Raw genomic sequence first — 21,878 nt, 5'->3', positions numbered from 1 at the left:
TACCGTTGACAACAATGTGATTCCCCTCTTGATCTTTTCTTCCACTATTTGATTACATATAACAAACAATTATAAGTAATGTATTTAATATTTTATTTATTAAAAATTTTAGTCTATAAAAAATATTGGATTTAAAAAAAAACAGATAAATTAAATGTTTTATTCCATTGACTTAACTCAAATTTTTTATAAACGGGTATGTTTGGATTGAGTTTTATTTTTTTTCTTAAAAAATCGATCAAAAATAATTTAAATTGAATTGATTTGGGTCACGGATATAATCAAATCTAACTAAAATGGACTTGCATATATCCTACAATTATTTACCAAATCATAATGTAACCAATTTCAATTGTGAAACAATTTCTTTTAACCAAAAATGGAGAGTTTAATAAAATTAAAATATTTAATTATTATTTGAGAAAGTGTACTTTGTAAACACGGATGCATTAAAGTTAGTTTTGTTATTTCTAAAAAAACAGTTAATTTTGTTTAAAAATAATAATAAAAAAGATATCTTTATTAACATCTCTTAGCCAAAACCAAAATTAGCAAAAACAAAAAGCGTGCGTAATTGCATTGGTAATTTTGTTTGACTCTGGCACCTTCCAATTCTTCTAATCTTCTGCGTTTCTCTCTCCTTTATTCTTCAATCCACAGCAAAGTTAGAGACGAGAGAGAGAGAGAGAAAGGGAAAGAAACCTAATACAATACCCTTTTTCTCAGAAATCACACTCTCACACCCACTTCCCCCAATTCCCATTCTCTCTGAATTACGAGGGTTTTCGAAATCGAAGAGTCTCTGATCGATTTCGATTCGGAAAAATGGCGTCTTCGAGCGCAACCGGTGCTGGATCCACCGATCCCACAGCTGCCAGAAGAAACACCAAGCGACCCAAGTGTAATAATGCCCTCTCAATCTCTCTGATCTCGTGTTTTTTCGACTTTTTAGCTCCATTTTCAGTGACCCATTTTTTGTTTTTTGTTGATTTTTTTGGTTTGTGATGGAAATTTCGTATTTTTTTTTATTTGGGTATGTTAGGAAGAAAAGGGGTTTTGGGTTTGTTGAGGTTTTTCTGTGTTAGGATTAAGGCTTTATAATGCCCAGGTAGAGGTACCCTTGTTGGAGTTCTATTTCATTATGATATGATCGTCTGTGAAAGCTAAAAACCCACTTTTTATTTATTATTTAATTTGAACTTTTTAGAGTGAGTAGTGGTGTTAAAAAAGCTTCCGATGTTCATATTGGTTGATTGTTGACCTAATGGAAGAGTTCAATGCAGTTGGATAGTGTGTGCTGATTTTAGATTGTGATTCTCTACTGTTTTGAAGTGAATTGCATCAATTTTGACGTTTGATTAATTTTATTAAATGATAAATTTAACTTATAGTATAATTTAATTTAACTAATTTTAATGGTGGGATTGTGAACTGCAAACCCTGCAGATTTGAAATAAATCGCAGGGGATCTCATTTGGCTGATTTAACAGTGCTTTTTTTGGGTGCCCACTGAATACTGAGCTGACATGAGATCTCTTTGAAAATTCAATGCCTTTCAGATTCAAAGTTTACCCAGCAAGAACTTCCAGCGTGTAAGCCGATTCTCACACCACGAGCGGTAACACTATCTACTTTTTTGTAATACTTTGCATTGTTGCTCGTTATTAAATGTGTACCTCAATGCATCTTGGTGTCGTTATTTATGTGGTGGTATAGCTTGTACTTAGTTTAATTTTTTCCATGCAGGTTATTTCAGCATTCTTGCTTGTTAGCATTGTATTCGTTCCTATTGGAGTTGCTTCACTAATTGCTTCAAGGAAGGTAATGTTGAGTGCTATAATGTGTTGAATTTATGCTTACAGTTGTCTATAATGCTGAGTACAACTTTCACTTTCTTGTATCTATCAGGTTGTTGAAATTGTTTTTAGGTATGAATCAACATGCATACCACATGAAGTTACTGACAAGGTAGCATACATTCAGAGTCCTGCAGATAAAACGTGCAAAATATCACTACCGGTAAGTTTCCTTGACAGTTGACACCTGTTTATCTATTTCATTTTACTCTCATCTTTCTATTAACTCAGTTCCCATGGTTGATAATACATGGAGGTCACATGAAGGAAATTTTTTCTTTTCTTAAACTTTTCTCTTTTGAAAAGGTGGACAAGCATATGAAGTCGCCTATTTATGTCTACTATCAGCTTGACAACTTCTACCAGAATCATCGCCGGTATGTAATAACCCTATCTCATGCATTTTACATTCTTTTCTTCTGTTTCATTTCCACATTTACAAAGTGAGGGAAAAGTGTGGTTTTTGACAAATATTTTATTGGAAGGGGAAACTGCCCAGAAACTGATGCTTTTACTCCTTTTGTTTAAAAAGCTTATCTTAAGCTTGTTCTCATAACCCTTTTTAACACTAATGAAATTTTATATACCTTATGTAAAACTTATTTTCCACTTTTACTCTGCATAATCTAGTTATATTTATCTCTGGTTGCTGTGTTTCAGTTTGTATATGCCTCATATGCCATAAAATGCTTATAAAGTAAAAAAATGGTGTAGAATTGCCAGGTCCTCCCTAAAATATGGGGGCAATTAGAGTAATGGCACTAAAGCTGAGATTGGCTGCAATCATAGTCATGATCTGTATAAAAAACACCATGTGATGGTGAACATGAGGCTGCCAGAGGTTGTTACACTGCACAATGCCTCTATAGTGACCCAATTTGCTGCTGTTAATTATTCTGCTCTATACTCTGTCAGAAGTCTTAATATTTAATGTCTGGCGATAAGTTACACATACAGAATCACTTTATATATATATATATAATTCAATCAAGCTTTCTACATCAAAGTTGATGGTTGTGCCCTAGCCAGTGCCATCTATCTTAATTACTTTAAAAATTAAAAATTGCCTTGCTTTAAATCCTTTAACAGTTCTTGAGATCATTGTATCCAGCATTGCTCATTACTGGCACCTCAACTTGTTTTTGACTATGTAGTATGTGGCAACTCACTTGAAATAATTGTGGGGGTGGCATTTTTGTACTTGTAAAATTGTAATTCGTGTAGATTTTTACTTCATGGTATTAGAATTGTAATTTCAGTACAGTCAGAAGAACATATTAATTCAGAGCTGTTTGCCCTTGGTGATACTTACAAGTTCATATGTACATAATAAAGTTAAAATGGAAAAAAAGGAAGAAAATAAATTTTTTGAGCACTGGCATGAAGTTCATTTATAAGTTAGCATCTAAATTGGAAAAAATCTTTTTTAAGGCAACAAAACTTTTATTATGCATATTTAAAGTTGTAACTATGATTCTGTTATCTTACTTCTAGAACTGTAGGGGATTGTTGCAGATAGCATATTACTATTTATATGGGATGTAATTTATAGAGACTTCCACGCATCTGAATTTTTTTATGTGTGTATTCATCTTATATTTATAGTAATTTATCACTTCAATGTCTTTAACTGATTGTTTTTTTCTACTGTTTTCAGTCCTAATATAAAAGAGTTCTAATCAATCATAGGGTGAGTATTGGCTGGTCTAGGTGTAGAAGGAGAGATGTTTGAAGAAGAAGATGGTGTTGAATGGGGAAGAAATGGAAGGTGAGGGTATGGCAGCATCATCAGCTACTGGTGAAGCTGTTTGCTCAGTGTCAGAAGATTGGAGAGGAACAGTAGCAGTTTCTGATGGAACAGAAACATTACTAGGTACAGACTGAGAAGAAACAGTAGCAGGTTCTGAATGTTCAGACTGAGTAGGCTGAGTGGAGGAAATAGGAAAATTCAGATTAGGAGCAATGATAGGTATGGAAGGAAACTGAATGCTAGTAGAAGAAGAGGACTGACTGGAAGGAAGTGGGGACTCAAACAAGGCAGAATAAGGATATTTGGATTCATTGAACGAAACATCTTTAGAGATAAAGATTCTGCCAGAAGGAGAAAGACATTTGTCTCCTTTATGGGAAGTAGAATAACCCAAGAAAAGACACTCATGTGACCTATAATCCAATTTGTGATTGTTGTAAGGTCTAAGCAAAGGGAAACAAGAACAGCCAAAGGTTTTCAAGAAGTTGTAATCAGAAAATATGTTGAAAAGTACATGATAAGGCACTGAGAAATTCAGTGAGACTGTGGGAAGTCTGTTTATAAAGTAAACAGCAGTTGTGAAAGCAAAGTCCCAAAACTTTAGAGGTAAAGAAGCATGGTGCAACAGAGTAAGACCCAGTTCTATCACATGCCTATGTTTCCTTTCAACAACCCCATTCTAATGATGTGTGTGAGGACAAAGGTGCCAATGGATGAAATTCCCCTCCCTAGTCAGTCTGAAGACTTTTAAGTTTGGTGTTGAATTGCAATTCTGCCATGGCTTAAATTTCTTAAAAACAGTGAAAGTTTCGGCTTTGCTTTTAAGTAGACAAATCCAAGTAAATCTATAGAAGGCATCAATATAGTATAGAAAACCATTGGTGGAAGTAACATGGGATGGGCCCCAAAGATCACTATAAATCAATTCCAAAGGAGAAGAATAAACTGAGGTAGAGGGAGAAGAGGGAAGTCTGTGAGATTTTCCAGCAGCACAAGTAGAGCAAAAGCTAATCAAATTTTTATTAACAGTGGGTATATTACAATGTTTTAACACAAGCTGTAGAACATGATGATTTGGATGACCAAGTCTGTCATGCCAAAGATTACTAGACCTATTACATGGATTAACAATGAAATTTGCATTTTTATTACATGAATTTACAGAGGAATTGACAGAACTAGACAAACAATAAGAAGCCACACCAGTTGAAGGTTGAAATTGAATGTGAGGAAAACTGTAAAGACCATTAGAACCAACATTTCTTTGAAGTAAGACTTCATTGGTAACCTGAGATTTCACAGCACAATAATTAGAGTGGAATTCAAAATAAACATCATTGTCTTCAGCAAATTTGCTCACTGAAATAAGGTTTTAGTGATTGTAGGCACGGGTAATAGATGATTAAGAGATAAAGAGATAGAGGGATTATATGGAGAACTGAAATAGGAAGAACCAGAGGAGTGGATTTGCAGACCTTGACCATTGCGTATGAAGATTTTGATTAGGACCTTCAAAAGGCTCTAGCTGCTGAATGTTTCGAGATTCTCTAGTAACATGGAATGAAGCACCAGAATTAGGAATCCAATTATTGGAATTAGATTGGGGCTGAGCATCTGTGAGCATAGCACCAGGATTTGACTGATGATTGGTACTGGTAGACTTGTAACTGGTATTAGTCCAAACATTAGCAGGTCTAGTATCACCAGAATTGTTACTATTCTGTGAATAGTTGTTGTAATTGGTTGATAATATTGATCATAGTGGTAATAGCAAACAGAAGTAGTGTGAACAAATTTGAAACACACCTGACACTGGAAGTTAGCAAACCGGCTACCACAATGGCTGCAACCACTGCCACCACCACGACGGCCAACACCACCACGGCCATGGGGAGAACTACCACCACAGCCAGATCCGCCACGGAAAGCCGAGAAACTCTCTTGATCTGTCTTGTTTGGCACAAAATATCCATCGGAGCTAATTGCGGAAGACTTGTGTTGTGCTTGCGAATAATTGATGGAAGGTGAATCAGACTGTGTTTGTTTGGTGAATTTATTCAGACGCGCTTCGTGAGCAAGAAGGGCCTCGACTTGCTCGATTGGAAGAGGTTCAAATTTGCTCTCAATAATTGCAATGATGAAGTGATAGTCTGGTGGAAGGCCTTCAAGAATTGAATCAATGTGTTCCTGAAACATAATTGTCCTTCCGATGGAGGCAAGAGAATTGGAAAGAGCTTTGATCTGCGACAAGAACTCGCGCATCGATTTTTCTGCAAGACGTGTAGCTCAAAGCTGAGTTTGCAGATGATGTGCTGTAGCATGTGCTTGTTTATGGAAATAGTCATGAATGTTCTCCCAAACCTCATAGGAATGAATGCATCCTAACACATGCAACAAGATCGACGTTGATAGCGTTGATTGGAGCCAAGTAAGCAGCACTTGATCTTGCTGTTCCTATGCTTCATACGCAGGGTTCTCTATTCCAGCTTCATGATCATCTTCAGAAAGGGAATGAATGGGAATCTGAGGATTGACAACGAAACATTGAAGGCAATGTGATTTGATGTCTGGCTCAACTTGTTGACAGCACAAAAGGAAAGTCGAATCATCAAGCTTATGCGCAATCAAATGAGGAAAAGAAGAAGAAAGAGACATGGTGCTTTGTGCAGCCATGGACAACCTTACCAAGCTTCTAACAGATCATAGAAGATAATTTGAGAGAGAAAAGCTTTAGACAGAAGAAGTGAAAAATGAATATTGGCCACTTAACTGAGTATTTAGAGACTTAGATAGTTTGTTATGACTAACTAACTCACTAACTAACTTAGAGCATCAAACTAACTCCTAACTGACTTAACTGAGAGTGCAGTTGAATACTGCAACTCTCTGTACAATAATATATTTATTATAATGGATTCTGTTGTGTATGATTGGTTATTTTCTTATAATCATGGCTATTTTGTATATTTTAGATATGTTAAAAGCCGAAGTGATGAGCAATTGCGGGATCGTAGGGAAGAGAACTCAACAAGTGCTTGTAATCCTGAAGATATAGCCAATGGAAAGGCAATTGTACCTTGTGGTCTTATAGCCTGGAGTTTATTCAATGACACATACAGCTTCTCCCGTGACAATAAGAATTTGACTGTGAACAAGAATGGCATCTCCTGGAAAAGTGATAGAGAGCACAAATTTGGAAAAGATGTTTTCCCCAAAAACTTCCAGAGTAGTGCTATTAGAGGTGGTGCAAGTCTCAATGAATCCATACCAGTGAGTATTTACATGAGAGCTTTCATTGTGATCGGAATATTGTATTAAACTTCTATCCTCAAGTATAATTATTTTTCTTCACAAAGTAAAGCAATGTAATTAAATGTTGTTTGGTTATTGCAGTCTTAATTTAGCCTTTGTTTAACCTTGCATGGGCTTTTGTGTTAAGCTTGCATGTTTTGGTTTATTTGTTGTTGTTGTTGTTGGTGCTGTTGGTACTTCTATTGGTATTCATATTGTACATATAGTAATGACTTTTCACATGGAAAATTATTCCACTGTTCCATATACCTCCTTTTCAACTTTTCAATTACTTCAAGTATATTTTCTGTTCATCTTATGGTTAGTCCAAGTATTCGCAATCTAGTTTTCATCAATGGGATATATTGCTCACTTTTTTTTTTAAATGATTTATGGAACAGTTGAGTAAGCAGGAGGATCTTATTGTCTGGATGCGTACTGCTGCTTTGCCAACTTTTAGGAAGTTGTATGGAAAGATAGAGGTGGATCTCAATGCAGGTGATCAAATAAATGTAACACTGCAAAATAACTACAACACATACAGCTTTAATGGCAAGAAAAAGCTTGTTCTATCAACTACTAGCTGGCTTGGTGGGAAGAATGACTTCCTGGGCATTGCCTATCTCACTGTTGGAGGGTTGTGTTTCTTTTTGGCATTGGCTTTTACCGTTGTATATTTTGTCAAGCCAAGGTAAATACTTTTAAATCCTTTATTGCTGTATGTTCAGACCATGAAAGTTCCTTTCATAGCAGGGAAATTCATGTGGTACCTTGCATGGGCTTACTAATTTTGTTGATTTTTTAACTTTGTTTGATCAAAAATGGGGTTTGATGCATTTACCTGTTTCACACATTAGCACATGGAACTTAAATTTTTGTTTCTGTGACTTCTTACCAGCAAAGTTGGCACAAACACACCATGCAATTAGACCTTAGACTAATTGGAGTATTAGGCCCGAGCGTTTAATTCCAAACCCCTTCTCCCTTTTTAACTCTAAAATCTGCATTTGATTATATAGTCAATTTTGATTAAATCCCGAGTAATATTTATGACCTGTGTGTTCAGTGTTGTGAATTCTGTGTATTTATGAAATCTTGTCTCCTATGAGAGTTTTCTTCCTGTATAGCAAAAATGAAAGAAAATGATATTGTTTCCTACTGGAACTACTAACTTTGTTAAAAAAAGAAGCTCCCTTTAGTGTTATTCAAGGTATATAATTTAGAGATTAATAATTTAAAAGCTTTGTTTAGAACTTATATAGGAAAAAATGTTGAGGTTGTTTTAAATTCGTATATGTTGGATTGTGTAAAGTAGTTTAGGATCTGTTTGTTCTAAGCTCTTTTTAATTGAAATATATGTTTAAAGATTTATAATAATTATGATTTTAAATAAAAATCAAAAACCTCAAAGAAAATCTGTTTTAGTCCTTTTCTCAGAAGTCAAAAGTAGCAGTTTCTGGAGAAAAAAAGCTAAAAACAGCAGTTTCATATAATCACCTTTTTTTAAAGCTTAAACAAATTGCCCCTTGGATAATTAAACTTTATTCATACTTCAACAGGAAATTTTGAATTATTATTAATTCCTAACCTATCTTTCTATCTGTCTTTTTGTAGGCAACTTGGAGATCCCTCATATTTGTCATGGAATAGGAATCCAGGAGGGCACTGAGCAAAGAAACTCACTATGCTTGTTGGTCATTTCCATGATTATAGGCCTTGGGTATGCTACAAATGCGGGTGTAGTTTTGTACATGTATGTTAACCCAATTACTAGTAGTACTTGTGAATTTAGGTGTTCTTATCCCCCCCTCTCCCCAACACAAGAAAACCAAAACACTTCTTTTTTCTGCTTTTTCTGTGTTATGCATCAGAATTGAAATATCTTGTATGTTCTGATAATATATAGCGTCCCAATATATGTTGTTCTAGTTGCAGTTCATACACAATCTGGTGAAAATAGTTGTTCTTGTTTGGTTTTGTTTGGCTTTTCCTGATCTAAAATAGGTGAAATGTCCTTTTTTTTTTAATCGGCAAATGTGATTTGTCAGTTTTAGTTTTTTTGTTAGTGTGGGGGATCTAAATCCATGACCTATCTATCTCTCCCTTCATCCTTTACTATCAAGTCAATCTTATACCTTTACTATCAAGTCAATCTTATATTTTCATGTGAAATGCTTCTTGAACATTAGCATGTTCCCCTTCATGAAGTTGGTTTATTAGGAGAGGTTAAATTTTAGGACAAAAATAATTTATTCCATGAAAATTATCTTAAAACGCCTGGAGCTTTTATCTCTACATCAATGCCACCTGTCAGTCTAACTGGCATCAATTTTGAAATTTTTTTGGATAATCGAATATGGTCATTGCTCTGTACTTTGATTTTGTTTTTTTTACCTAATTAGAGAGGTACCTGGAAAATTATACGATGTATCTTCTCTTTTTTTGTACTGATATGTTTATGAAAATATTATTATTTTGGTACATGTAGGTGTGTCCTAGTAAAATATTATTATTTTGGTACATGTAGGTGTGTCCTAGTAAAATATTATTATTTTGGTACATGTAGGTGTGTCCTAGTACATAGATATATACTCCGTTATGAAAATATTATTTTCTTATAAATTTAATGAAATAAGTTAAAAAATTATTTTAATAAATCCTGCTAAAAATGTTATTAAAGTAATTTTAAAAAACTTATAAAAGTAATAACTTTATGGAATTCATATAAACTATTTTAAACGATGTCTTAATATTTTTTAACTTCAATTATATTACTTAATAATAAAGTTACCTTTAAAATTATTGTGACCTATTTTCTCCTTTTTTTCTTTTCAAAATCATCTTAAAATTTTTAGACTCATTATCATACTCTTAAAATTATTGGAACTCACCATTTTTTCCAAATATTACAAGAGGAAGAAATAATTTATATTACTATTAATTTATAATATTTATTATTTATTGACTAAAAAAGTTATAAAATAATTAAGAGCATTTTAATAAAAATATAATTAATACAAGAGATAATTTAGAGCAAGTCTTATAAAATAAACCAAGTAAATTTCTAACAAGGTTCTTATGTGTTCTATATAAAGGGATAATACATTTTAAAGTATTAGTTAAAATATTAATTATAAATTATTAGATATTTTTAATTATTTAAAAGATTTAAATATATTTTTGATCTTTAATAAATATTTGATTTTTATGTTTGTTTCTAATAAATTTTTTGAGTTTCTAATAAAATGATAATTTATTTTTGGTCATTAATATTTTTTTTAATTTGTGATAAATTAATGAATTTTGTGTTTATTTATTAATAAAAAAATTTATTTTTTAATAATCAAGACTAAAATTAGGGATCAAACATAAAATTTATTAATTTATCAAATATTAAAATAAAATATCAACAATAAAAAATAAAATTATTATTTTTATTATAAACTCAACACAGAACAATTTATTAGGAAACAAAAATCAGGTATTTATTAGGAATAAAAAAACACATTTAAATCTATTTAAAATAAATAATAAATTGGAATAATAAATATTTATATATTAATGAAAAAATGTTTACGTTTATTTCTTCAATTATTTTTTTTTTACAAATATTAGTTAGAATTTGAATTTTTTAATTTATTTTTAAATGAAAATAATAAAATATAAAAATAGTAGATTTTGTCGGTCAATATATTTTATTTTAATTAAAAATATTAAATCTTAAGTATTCCAACTGTATAATAATTAATAATAAACATTAAGGTTTAATAAATATTTTATATTTCAATAAAAACATGTTCACTTTATTCTTTTATTAGCATTCTATGAAGAATAGTATTTTAGATATACTCTTTAATATATATTTTTTAACACGTTATTATTAGTTAAAAATTACAAATCATAAGTGTGACTATTAAATAAGAAAGAGACACATAAAATTTTTGTAAACTTTAACAAATTTTGGTCAGTAAGGGATAACATGTTTAATAGGAATTTCGATATTGATCAGTAGAAATTATTCTAATTTATTTAAGAATACTGCTAACGAGTTTCTTGGGGTTATTTGGTACAAAGAATATTTTTTTTTGTCCAAGAATCATCATTATTTCTAGGAATCATGAATCCTAAAGACGATAATTTATAAGAATGATTAAATTTGTTTGGTTAATGATAAATATTTTAATATAAATTTATTGGAAATAAAAAGAGTAATATATTATTTTATCACAATTTTTAATTATGTATCACATTAAATAATTTAATAAAAATAACGTGATGTTTTTATCATAATAAAACCTATTTTTTAATCTGAGCAAATTAGATTTCCATTGATATGAAAATATTTTCATGGAAAGTAGCCAAGTTTTTTCAGAAAATATTTCCTGAGAACAGTTGTTTTCTTTTTTAAAAATCAAACCAAGCATGAAAAACAAATGTTTCAAACTTAAGATTCTAGAAAACTATAACAAATTTCTTGTATCAAATTAAAGGATTAAAAATTAAAATATTTAATTATAACACGTTATCCTGTGATTTTCAATGCAACTCCAACTTAATCTTCAACAAAAACTTTCTGCCCTCTTTATTTAAAAAAGGTTAGCAATTGTAGTACTCATGTCATTAGTGCACATTAATGTCATAAAGATCCAAAGAAATATACGCGAATTCGTTACCTCGTCAAGAGTGTCGTGTACCTGTAGACTGTAGTATAGTAGTACACCTCACCTGGGTTGTTGTTTTGTTTGTTGGTCCCACTCATTCCTCTATTTCCTCTATTCATAAAAATCAATTATTATCACCTTCGTATAATTTTTTAAAATTTGATTATTTTTTTTACATAAAACCCAATTCATATTATCTCATCTATTAATTATTCTTACATTAAAAATACCCCTAATTAAATGAAAGAGATTATATTAACATACATTATACATTAGAAGAGAGAAAAAACATTAATAATAATAATGATATTTTTTAAAACAAGGTGTATATTATTATACTACATAACACAACACAGCACAGTCACATGCACTCCACTTTGTTGCACACTTAGACTTGCCCCCACTTTGGTGTTTGCAATAACAGCGACACCATTTTCTTTCACTCACAGTCACTGGATGATGCCATGTCTCTCTCACACTTCACTCCTCTCTGCTGCACTTCTTCAACTTCAGGTCCCTTTTCATCTTTGTTTCTCTGTGTTCAAAAGGGCTATGCAGATTTTCACTTTTTTAGATGGAATCATTCTTCTTTTTCTTTATTTTTTTCATTCTTCATTTCAAGAGTTTGGTGAAGCTGCTGCATTTAGCAAGTGTTGCACAGGTTTTAAAATTTGCAGTGGCCAACTTTTTTCTCAAATGTGATTCTAGGTCCAGAATGGGGTGTTTATTGCTTGCTTGGTTGATTATTTTGTTTATGTTCATCATTATATAAAAGGGCAAATGTTTATTTTGTTTATGTCCTCAGTTTATTGAGTCAAACATTACTTCAATCAACGATGAGAATCAACACCCTCCCATAGGATTTGATATACTTTTTCCTTCTTTGATTGAATATGCACAAAATTTTGGCATTAACCTTCCAATTGGAGCTACAAGCTTGGAAGTAATGATCCAGAAGAGAGAAATAGAGCTCCAAAGGTAGCATTTTGGGCTATGTAACAAATGCAACAGCAAGAGGCAATGAAGGAGGAATAAGTGGGGCCCAAACAGGGGGACACGTGGCAGAACTAGGAGGAGAGAGGCGTAGCACAAGGCTCAAAATAACCAACTCCAAGCTAGCCGAGTATGTGTGGTCCCGGAAGTAGAATAAATAGCAAAACGTGGGAGGGAGTGAGGCATGGAATTTGTGTGATGTCATTTCCCTTCTCCTTTGGGAATCTGTTCTTCCTTTTTCTATCATACATTTCTGCCATTGTTGTCTCTGTAATTGCGGGATTCCGTTGAGATCCTTGCTTTTCAGTAATAAAATTCTCTGTTCCTCCCTTTACTTGCATTTTTTTGGTACGACTGTTACAGGCTATATCTTGTATGTATTTCAAGATTTTTCCTGTCTTCAAAATATTTCTGATCTTTGTGATTCGGTGCCAAGAATTTAGTAGAGAAGTCTTATTTTTCATTTCGCTTAAATTCCTCAAGCTGACCTCTTTCTGGTGCTTGTTTTTGAGGTAGTCAGACTATGAAGCACGGACACTCCAGCTCCTTGCCGTGTCCGGTGTCCGACACGACACCGACACCCATGTCCGGGTTGAGTTTGATGTGTTTGACAGGTGTTTACGTGTCCGGTGTCCGTGTCAGTGTCGGTGCTTCATATCAGAGCAATTCAGATGGGAGGAGAGCATATCTAGCATATGTTTAAGAAGGAATGCTGGAATCACAAGACTGGAAATCAATCATGAAATATCAAAGAAAGAATGGATATTTGTTTAATTCACCTGCTACAACAGCAGCTGTTTTTCAGCGCCTTAAGAATGCTGAATGTCTTGGTTACCTCCGATCTGTATTAGAAAAGTTTGAGAATGCATGTATGTTTCCAGCATTATGTTTCTCTTAATTTAATTTTACTGACTATTTTTTTGTAGATTAATTGGCCTTTCTTTTTTGTTTTTGAAAATAAAATCAGTTCTGACAACTTATCCTCTGGATATATATGCCCTCTCTATATGATTGATAGTCTTGAAAGGTTGGGTGTTAATCATCATTTCAAAGAGGAAATTCGAAGTGTATTGGATGAAATATTCAGGTAATAATCATTTGAGGTGCATACACCTGTTTATGTAAAATATTAACTTTATGTCAGTAACTGGAGAAGTTGGAAAGAAATTATAAAAGTATGTGATGAAGATATAGAGATACCATTCTATTTAAAGTATTCAGCACTCTTTGATAGTAAATTTGAAAGCACTCAAATATTTGTCAAAGCATAGATACTTATCATTTTCATCTGTTGAATCCCTCTATATATAATATGCGAAAAAGACAGATATTGGATACAAGGAGTGGAGAATATATTCCTAGACCCCACCACCTGTGCAATGGCATTTCGTATGCTGCGTCTCAATGGCTATGATGTATCTTCAGGTTGGATCGTTAGTAACATTTAAATAGTTTAAGTTTTTTTTCTTATTAGATCAAGGCCAAAGAAGTTAATCTGTATGTTGTCTTTGCAGATCCATTTTATCAATATTCTGAAGATAAATTTGCTGAATCCTTGAAAGGGTACTTGAAGGATGTCGGTGCTGTTATAGAACTATATAGGGCTTCACAAGCCATTATACATCCCGATGAATCAATTTTTGTCAGACAAAGTTTGTGGACAAAACATCTTCTGAAGCAGGAATCCTCCCCTTACAGATTATATGCTGATAAACTTCGTCGTTATGTTGATCTAGAGGTAGTTTCTTGTCTTCTTTCAAAAACTCTGGTTACATAGTTTTATACAATCTTATAATCCTTCCCGAAAGCTGCAAGGTTTTCTGTATTTTAGGTCAAGGATGTTCTTAATTTTCCTTATCATGCAAATTTGGAGCGATTGTTGAACAGGAGATCAATGGAGCATTACAATGCAGTAGAAACAAGAATTTTAAGAACATCATATAGGTTGGCCTCTGCTAGTTTGTTTCCCTTCTTTCAAGTTCTCTTTTTTTGTTCCTTTCTCTTGAGATCAAATTCTTGATTGTTAGTGTGGTCCAGATCTTGCAAACCAAAAAATTCTAAAGCTAGCAGTAGAAGATTTCAATATCTGCCAATCAATACACATTGAAGAGTTGAAACAACTTTCAAGGTATATCTTCCTTTTCTTCTCATTTGAAAATTTCAAAGATATATAGTTGGGTTCTTTTGCTCATGCTACTACTTAATGCTTGATTTTTTTAGCAACTTTATTCAAATATGTATCATAAAGATAGTATCAACTCATATTTCGACTGAGGAACATTCATTTTGTTAAACTCAAATGTATGAACGCACAAATTAGAAGAACCAGAATTTGTAGGACATAATACTAAGACAGGCCTAAGCCTTAACTAGGTCTAGGAGTCTCCTTCAAACCAACTTCAGCAAATTAACACAATAAATCAGAAAACTGTCACTTAAGAAACACACATAACTGCTACACAACACATCAGATAATGATAGAAACTGGTTCAGGTTGAGCACTCAAAGAACATACTGTTATTGATGAACAGAAAGAATGCACAATTTCCCTGGATATTCAAGAGATCCAGGACTCTCCCTAACCACAATACTAGCTCTCTAATTGGCTTACTACTCCTCTAACCCCTCTTCCTATTTATAGGAAACGTGTTATATTTTTCTAATTATTCCAGCCCTCAACTAACTAACTAACTAACTCCAATTTTTCTATTATCTAACTAACTAATGGGTATCTATCAGAACTGTCATCAATTCTTTAGTATAGAGGCATCCTTGTCCTCAAGGCTGAAATTAGGAAACTGTTTTATCATTAACGGGTTCAGTTGACACCAAAGGCTCCACCAATTCAGCAGCTTCAATTTTCCTTTCTGGAATTCCAATTACATCATCATCTTCCCCCCCAAATTAGCACTTAAAGCTTTCTCATAGGACATCTATGGAGAGGGCTGGCCACACTGGAAGCAGTGTCCTTCCATTCTGTGAATATACTCTTGGAGTGGCTAATGCCTCATGTCTTTGTTTCTGGATTGGTTCCCTGTTTGGCTATTGCTACCCACACTGCTATTGGAATTTGCAGCAGAAGAAGCATATTTGGCTAATTGAGTTTGGTTCAGGCAGGTATCTCCCATTTGGCTTGAACTTGCTGGGGCTAGATTATATCCAGAATCCATGCCCTGACATAAAATAACAACCTTGATGCATTTGGCTATTGCTCCCTGAACTGTCTGATTTGACCAAACAGAACCAGGTTTCACTGCACGATGCTATGAAAACCTGTTACTATCTCATACAACTTTTCTTTGATTGATCTTGCCAAAATAATGGCCTTTGACACTTCCTGTAGGTCATGAGTATAAATCCTTCTTCTTGTCACCTCAATCAAGCCATTCATTATCCAATGCTTGTTAGTTCTTATTTGAGAATTTTTGGTAGTTTGCCAACTTCTCCATCTTTTGAACATAATCTTCTACCCAACCATTTTGGCTCAAGGCATCAAGTTGCTCATATGGGTTTGCAGCACCACTACATGAAAACCTCTGCAACAATTCAGTTTTCAGTGCTTCCCAAGTCATCTCAATGCTATTCCTCAAATTATGAACCAAAGCACTGCTGTTCCTTCCACACACAAACAATAGTGGCACTTTCAGTTCTAGTTGGCATTTTGGATTTCAAAACATTTCTCAGCTCAAGCCAACTAACCAATGGGATCATTCCCATCAAAATTGGGCAGCTCCACCTCTTCAGTGTTTCAAATGATTCATCTTCATAATTGGTTGAGTTAACATCCATGAGGTGCGTATCATGGGGTACAGGAGTTCTATAATGGCTTGAACTTCCTGCATTCTGTTCTCTGATCTTTGGACTGTCAGCTTCAACAAGGATCTCATCTCATCAAAGTCCCCTATGATTTGCTTCCACTGTGTTCCCCATTGTTCTTAATTGATCATGATGGTCCGAATTGGATCTCTTGATTTTGTTTATTTGAATTGCAAATCTGCTTCATTTGCTTCTCAAATCCCTCCACTTGAGTCCATCCTCATCGATGGCATCCCACAAGTTGGACCTAATGTTAGACTTAAAAGTTTGAACACACAACCTGGAAGATTTTCGAGAAACAATTCTGGAATTAAACTTGGATTTGTAAGATAGAACATCAACACGGGCCAAAGCCCTCCCAAGGAGTCTCCTCCTTCAAACCATCAGCAAATTAACACATAATGAATTAGAAAAATGTCACACCTACTTAAGGAACACACCTAACTGCCATACAACACATCACATAACTGTCCTATCACATTTCCTCAAGTTTGATCTAACTTTACTACACTATCATATGCAGGTGGGTTGTTGAGACCAGACTAGACACACTAAAATTTGCAAGGCAGAAACTGGCTTATTGTTACTTCTCCTGCGCAGCTACTCTTTTCTCCCCTTAAATTTTTTATGCTCGCATATCAGGGGCGAAAATGGGGTGCTCACAACTGTTGATGATTTCTTTGATGTTGGGGGTTCTGAAGAGGAACAAGTGGATCTTATTCAACTAGTTGAGAAGTATATTCCTATTATTAATTGAAACGGCCATCTCTTGATTTATATTTGAATTCTATCACAATTTTCATGCACAAACAGTGATGTCTTGACAACTGAACTGCAGGTGGGATGTAGATATCAATACTGTTTGTTGTTCTGAGACTGTTACGATAATATTTTCTTCAATTCACAGCACAGTTTGTGAGATTGGGGAGAAATCAGTCAATTGGCAAGGGCACAATGTGAAAAACAATGTTATCAAAATTGTGAGACATTTCTTCGTGTTTCTGCCCGCATTTTTTGACTAATGTTATTTTGATTTTTCAGTAGTCGTTTGTCAATGACAATGTTTGGGGAATATGAAAAGTGAAGCCTGAAAATTTTCTTCTGAATATTAGTTTGACACTTTATTTTAAATTTACGAATGACTTAAAAATTTACATTGGAGTTTTCCCAATTAAGATAATTTTCTTAACCAATGGATTAATTTTGTTTACTTTTTACAGTGGTTGAATTTGATCCAATCAATATATAGAGAAGCTGAGTGGTTGAGAACCAAGACTGTGCCAACAATTGATGATTATATGCAAAATGCATACATATCATTTGCCTTAGGTCCAATTATCCTTCCAGCCCTCTATCTCGTCGGACCTAAGCTTTCAGATGAAGATGCTGAAAATCATGAGTTGAACTCTCTATATAAGCTCGTGAACTGATGTGGTCGTATTCTTAATGACATTCACAGTTTTAAGGTATATAGTCCGTCCTTGCTCTTTGATCCCCTTCCTGGTTTTATGGCAACTAATGTTTTTATTTTTGCTGTAGAGAGAATCTGAGGAAGGGAAATTGAACGTGCTGCCTTTGCACATTGCTCATGGCAATGGAATTATTACTGAAGAAGATGCTATGGAAGAGATGACAGGTATTGCTGAGGAAAAAAGAAGAGAACTCCTGAGATTAATTTTGCAGGAAAAAGGAAGTGTAGTTCCCAGAGAGTGCTAGGATTTGTTTTGGAAAATGATAAAAGTGTTTCACCTGTTTTACATGAAGGATGATGGATTTACTTCACATGAGATGTACTCTAGTGTAAATGCAGTACTTTAAAAACCTGTCATCCTTAATGAATTGTTAGTGCATTCTCAGCAGAACCTTAGTCTTGTCAAAGCCACTAATGATGTGATGCTCTAGTCCAACTTGTACATACACATGACAAGCAAGGCCTGCACTTGCTTTTTAGTGATCATTCTATATGAATAAAATGTCCCAATCTTTCTCAACTATAACTAATTTATTTTGCTTTGCTTTTTTTTTTTTGTTATCTTTTAATTTTTTACTTTTCATGATGATCATTTTTTTTTTGTCTTGATTGTCTCAGGATCCATAAATGTTAAGGATGCATCCCTGTAACGTTTTCTGGTGAATGGAAGGTTTTTTTTTTTAGCAAAAAGGAGCAAGGGCCTGACATCCCAACTATGTTGGCATCCCAACCCCTACCTCCCCAGAAGGACCCAGCTCAAATATATATTGATAGTAAAAGGAAGGATAATAAGACACTTGGGAGGGTCAGACCATACTCAAGGAAAGCCTTTTACAGAAATCTGTAGAAAGGAAGCCCTTGCCTGTACCTAAAGAACTCCTTAGAGACAAAAGAAGGTGGAGAATGCCACCAAGTATACCCCAAACCTTGAGAACCTAAAACAGCAAGCTTGTCAGCACAAGCGTTGCCTTCTCTATATATGTGAGTAATTCTAAAACTAAAACTTTGAGTTAGCTTGATACAATTTAAGCATCTAGTGTAAATTGACCAATGAACCAAAAAAGGATCGGAGTACGCCTGCAGCCAGAAGTTCAGAATCAGTTTCCAACCAAAGATTTCTCCAGCCTTTACTAACCGCTTTTTCGATTGCCAGGATGGCAGCCATTGATTCTGCAAAAAAAGCTGATTTGATCCCAATATTGCACACAAAAGTCCCCACAAAAAGTCACTATCTATGAAAAAACCGCCAAAGCCTGCCATACCAGGGTTTCCTCTCGCTTCCCTCAGTATTACACTTAATCCAAGTGCGTCTAGGCGGTCTCCAAATGACTTCCTTGATGGAATCTGCTTTCCTAGGATTAGTTGGAACATCAAAATTTTTAAGAATTCTGAAATCTAGCAGAGTTGTTCATGGTTCCAACAGAGAAGTTTCCTGAGAGGTGAATAGAGGTAACGAAAGAAGTGAAATCCAACTTCTGGTTATCAAATCTGCAAGAATTACGAGCAGACCAAATAAAAAATATAGAAAAAGTTACAGCTGCCGGGACAATGTCAGAGGCCTGGGAAGACCTCCTTGTCATGCAAAAAGAGATGAGACTATGGATGGAGGAGAGGTCCAGATTACAACAGATCTTGGACTCCACCCAATTCCAGACCTGTCTGGCAAAGTGACAAGAGAGATAAGTGATCAATTGTCTCATAATCATGACCACAATTAGAGCAAACTGAAACAACAACAATGCCTCTTCTTCTCATGTCAGCATCCGTGGGTAGCTTGTTGAGCAAAGCTTTCCAAAGAACAGCTGTTTTGGAGGGCGGGATAGAGTAATTCCAAAATTTCTTGGCCCACAAGACTGCATTCAACTTAGGATTAATCTTGGAAGGACAAAGCTCCAGAATGAGACTAGCTCCAAACTAGCCTATCCTCAGACTGAGAAATGGGAATAGTGACTTGCAGAATATGACCCACCAGTTGAGAAAAGTTCTGGGTGAGGAAGTTAGGAAGGTTCCAAATGCCCTCATTCCAAAAGTCACAAACAGAAGCTTTTATAAGACTCTTGTTCTTATAAGGGATATTAAGAGTATCAGCAATGCTAGTGCCCAACCAATTATCACACCAGAAACTCATAGACCCTTTTCCCCAAATAGCATTCTCCAACACCAAGGCAAAACTGGGCTTTATACCGGTCCATAAGGAAGAAGAAATGTGACCATTAATAGGCTTTTGATTCCTCAAAACTCTAACTTCAGCATAGTGGCCCTGTTAAATAGAAGCAAAAGATCTTAAGCCTAAGCCTCCTTTATCAAAAGGCTTACAAACATTATGCCACGCTACTGTAACACATTTCCGAGAATCAATATCCCCACTCCATATGAAGTTACGAACCCAACACTCAAGATCCTGCAAGAGCGACTGAGGCCATTTATACTCATGAAAACTGTGAGTTAACATACTTTGGATGAAGATTTAACTAAGAGAACTCTTCCCATAAAAGAGAGCAAATTTCCCTTCCAGCTAGCTAGCTTGAGCTTGATTCTGTCTGCTATAGGCTGCAAGTGTCTCCTTCTCGGTGAATTGAAGGGTTAAAAAAAGATGTCATTTACTTAATTGCTTTGTGTATTGGCTCCCTTGGCTGGTGATCCTCATAGTGACTAAACTTTGGGTAGGTGTTCAGCTAGGCAAGGGATTGTTGCTAACATGAATTTGATATGATAAATTAGCAAACAATATATACTAATCTTAAAACTTGAATTTGCAATGTAACGTCAAACAGCAATACTACGGTGTTTTAGAAATGCTTAATAACCAACTAATCATGAGTGGATATATAAAAATGGTAGAAAAGTGAAACTAAACACAATAAAATTATATTTTTTTCTTTTATAGTAAAGGATATTCCTAACAAGTGTCATAAGGGTATTGATTAAAAAATAAATAAATGATTTTTTATTAGAAATACTGGTAAATTTGCAATAAAAATCATAATGGATTGTAGGTAATACTTTTTCTTTTCTTTTTTTCCTGTTTTTACTTTTGATTCCTAAACTTGTGCTTTAAGGGCACTTGTTATCATTTCCTTATAATAAATATGTTTGGCAATCATAATACAAAAAATAAAAAACAGAAATTCCATTTTTTATATGATCTCTTTGAAGCTCATGATAATATTGTCATTAATATTAGGAGATCTGAATGTAACATCTCAAACGATTCACACCGAAATGGGAGGGATCTAGGACGGTAAAGGTATGAGACTGTACAATAGCTTATGTGAGCAAGTCGATTAGAGCAGGGGTAAAAGGGGTAGAAAATGGAATGGCTGAAGATGGACATGTGGCAGTTGATCCATTGCATCAGGAAAGGAGGAAAAGTTCAAGGCCCCAAATAGCCAACACCAGGCTTAGTGGTTATGATTGGTCCAGCAAGTAGTATTTAAGTGCTGTTAAGAAAGGGGAAAAGGGTGTGAATGATGATGTGGTTTTCTCTCTCTCTTTCTCTGGGAATCATTCTGTTATGAGCATCAGCTCCATTTCATTTCCTTGTTATTTCTTTATTGCTACTTATAATTCTGCTATAGTAATTTCTGTCATATTCCACAGCAATACAAATACAAAAGAAATTCATAGTTATTCATTTCAGTTCTTCTCATTTACACTCTTTACAATTGGTGCTTCCATTGAGTTTCTCCATGGCCGAAAATACTCGTCTAAAGGAACTTTCCTCAGACATCAAAAGGTTGCTGGACACTATGGAAACCCGAGACAAGGAATATGCTCTTCGGTTTGAAACGTTGGAATATGCCGTTGATGGTATCCTCAAGAAAAATCTCGGCTCCGAATCGAGTTTTGCCGCTACCTCCGCTAATCAACCCTTTCAGGTAAGAAGTGTTAAACTCGATTTTTCGTGGTTTGATGGCTCCGATGTCCTTCAATGGATCTTTAAAGCTGAACAATTCTTCAATTATTACAATACACCTGATGAACACCGTTTAACTATTGCTGCAATTCATTTAGACAAAGAAGTTGTTCCCTGGTATCAA

The 21,878-nt window shown here is 34.3% G+C and overlaps 1 protein-coding gene and 1 long non-coding RNA gene across 15 annotated transcripts; both read left to right on the top strand.

The window, feature by feature from the left end:
- The first annotated feature begins 551 nt into the window (after nucleotides 1–551).
- LOC114387495 (ALA-interacting subunit 3-like) lies at nucleotides 552–8,874 on the top strand. The gene is made up of 8 exons (XM_028347693.1): nucleotides 552–901; nucleotides 1,560–1,618; nucleotides 1,747–1,821; nucleotides 1,909–2,019; nucleotides 2,163–2,233; nucleotides 6,579–6,876; nucleotides 7,299–7,588; nucleotides 8,512–8,874. The coding sequence occupies exons 1-8, from the start codon at nucleotides 826–828 to the stop codon at nucleotides 8,564–8,566; spliced, it is 1,035 nt and encodes a 344-aa protein (XP_028203494.1). The 5' UTR covers nucleotides 552–825; the 3' UTR covers nucleotides 8,567–8,874.
- Nucleotides 8,875–11,939: 3,065 nt separating this feature from the next.
- Nucleotides 11,940–20,602, top strand: LOC114386728. 14 transcript variants are annotated; one of them, XR_003661169.1, is made up of 11 exons: nucleotides 12,086–13,420; nucleotides 13,570–13,638; nucleotides 13,875–13,976; nucleotides 14,066–14,289; nucleotides 14,383–14,495; nucleotides 14,579–14,679; nucleotides 16,891–17,102; nucleotides 17,206–17,347; nucleotides 17,588–17,833; nucleotides 17,907–18,003; nucleotides 18,457–20,602. It is a non-coding gene; the product is annotated as an uncharacterized LOC114386728 (long non-coding RNA). The 14 variants fall into 14 exon arrangements; XR_003661167.1 differs by having other exon boundaries at nucleotides 12,087–13,420; nucleotides 13,879–13,976; XR_003661160.1 differs by adding an exon at nucleotides 11,940–12,071 and having other exon boundaries at nucleotides 13,072–13,976.
- The last annotated feature ends 1,276 nt before the right edge of the window (nucleotides 20,603–21,878 follow it).

The sequence above is a fragment of the Glycine soja genome, chromosome 15 (genome assembly GCF_004193775.1).
Source record: "Glycine soja cultivar W05 chromosome 15, ASM419377v2, whole genome shotgun sequence".
NCBI classification, from domain to species: Eukaryota; Viridiplantae; Streptophyta; class Magnoliopsida; order Fabales; family Fabaceae; genus Glycine; species Glycine soja.
Note: the sequence above shows the minus strand (reverse complement) of the source record. Positions and strands in the feature narration are given on the sequence as shown.

Coding starts and splice junctions, on each gene's coding strand:
- LOC114387495 (XM_028347693.1), top strand. CDS start 826: ATGGCGTCTTCGAGCGCAACCGGTGCTGGATCCACCGATCCCACAGCT. Junction 2,020..2,162: donor CGTGCAAAATATCACTACCG/GTAAGTTTCCTT, acceptor TCTTTTGAAAAG/GTGGACAAGCATATGAAGTC. Junction 7,589..8,511: donor GTATATTTTGTCAAGCCAAG/GTAAATACTTTT, acceptor GTCTTTTTGTAG/GCAACTTGGAGATCCCTCAT.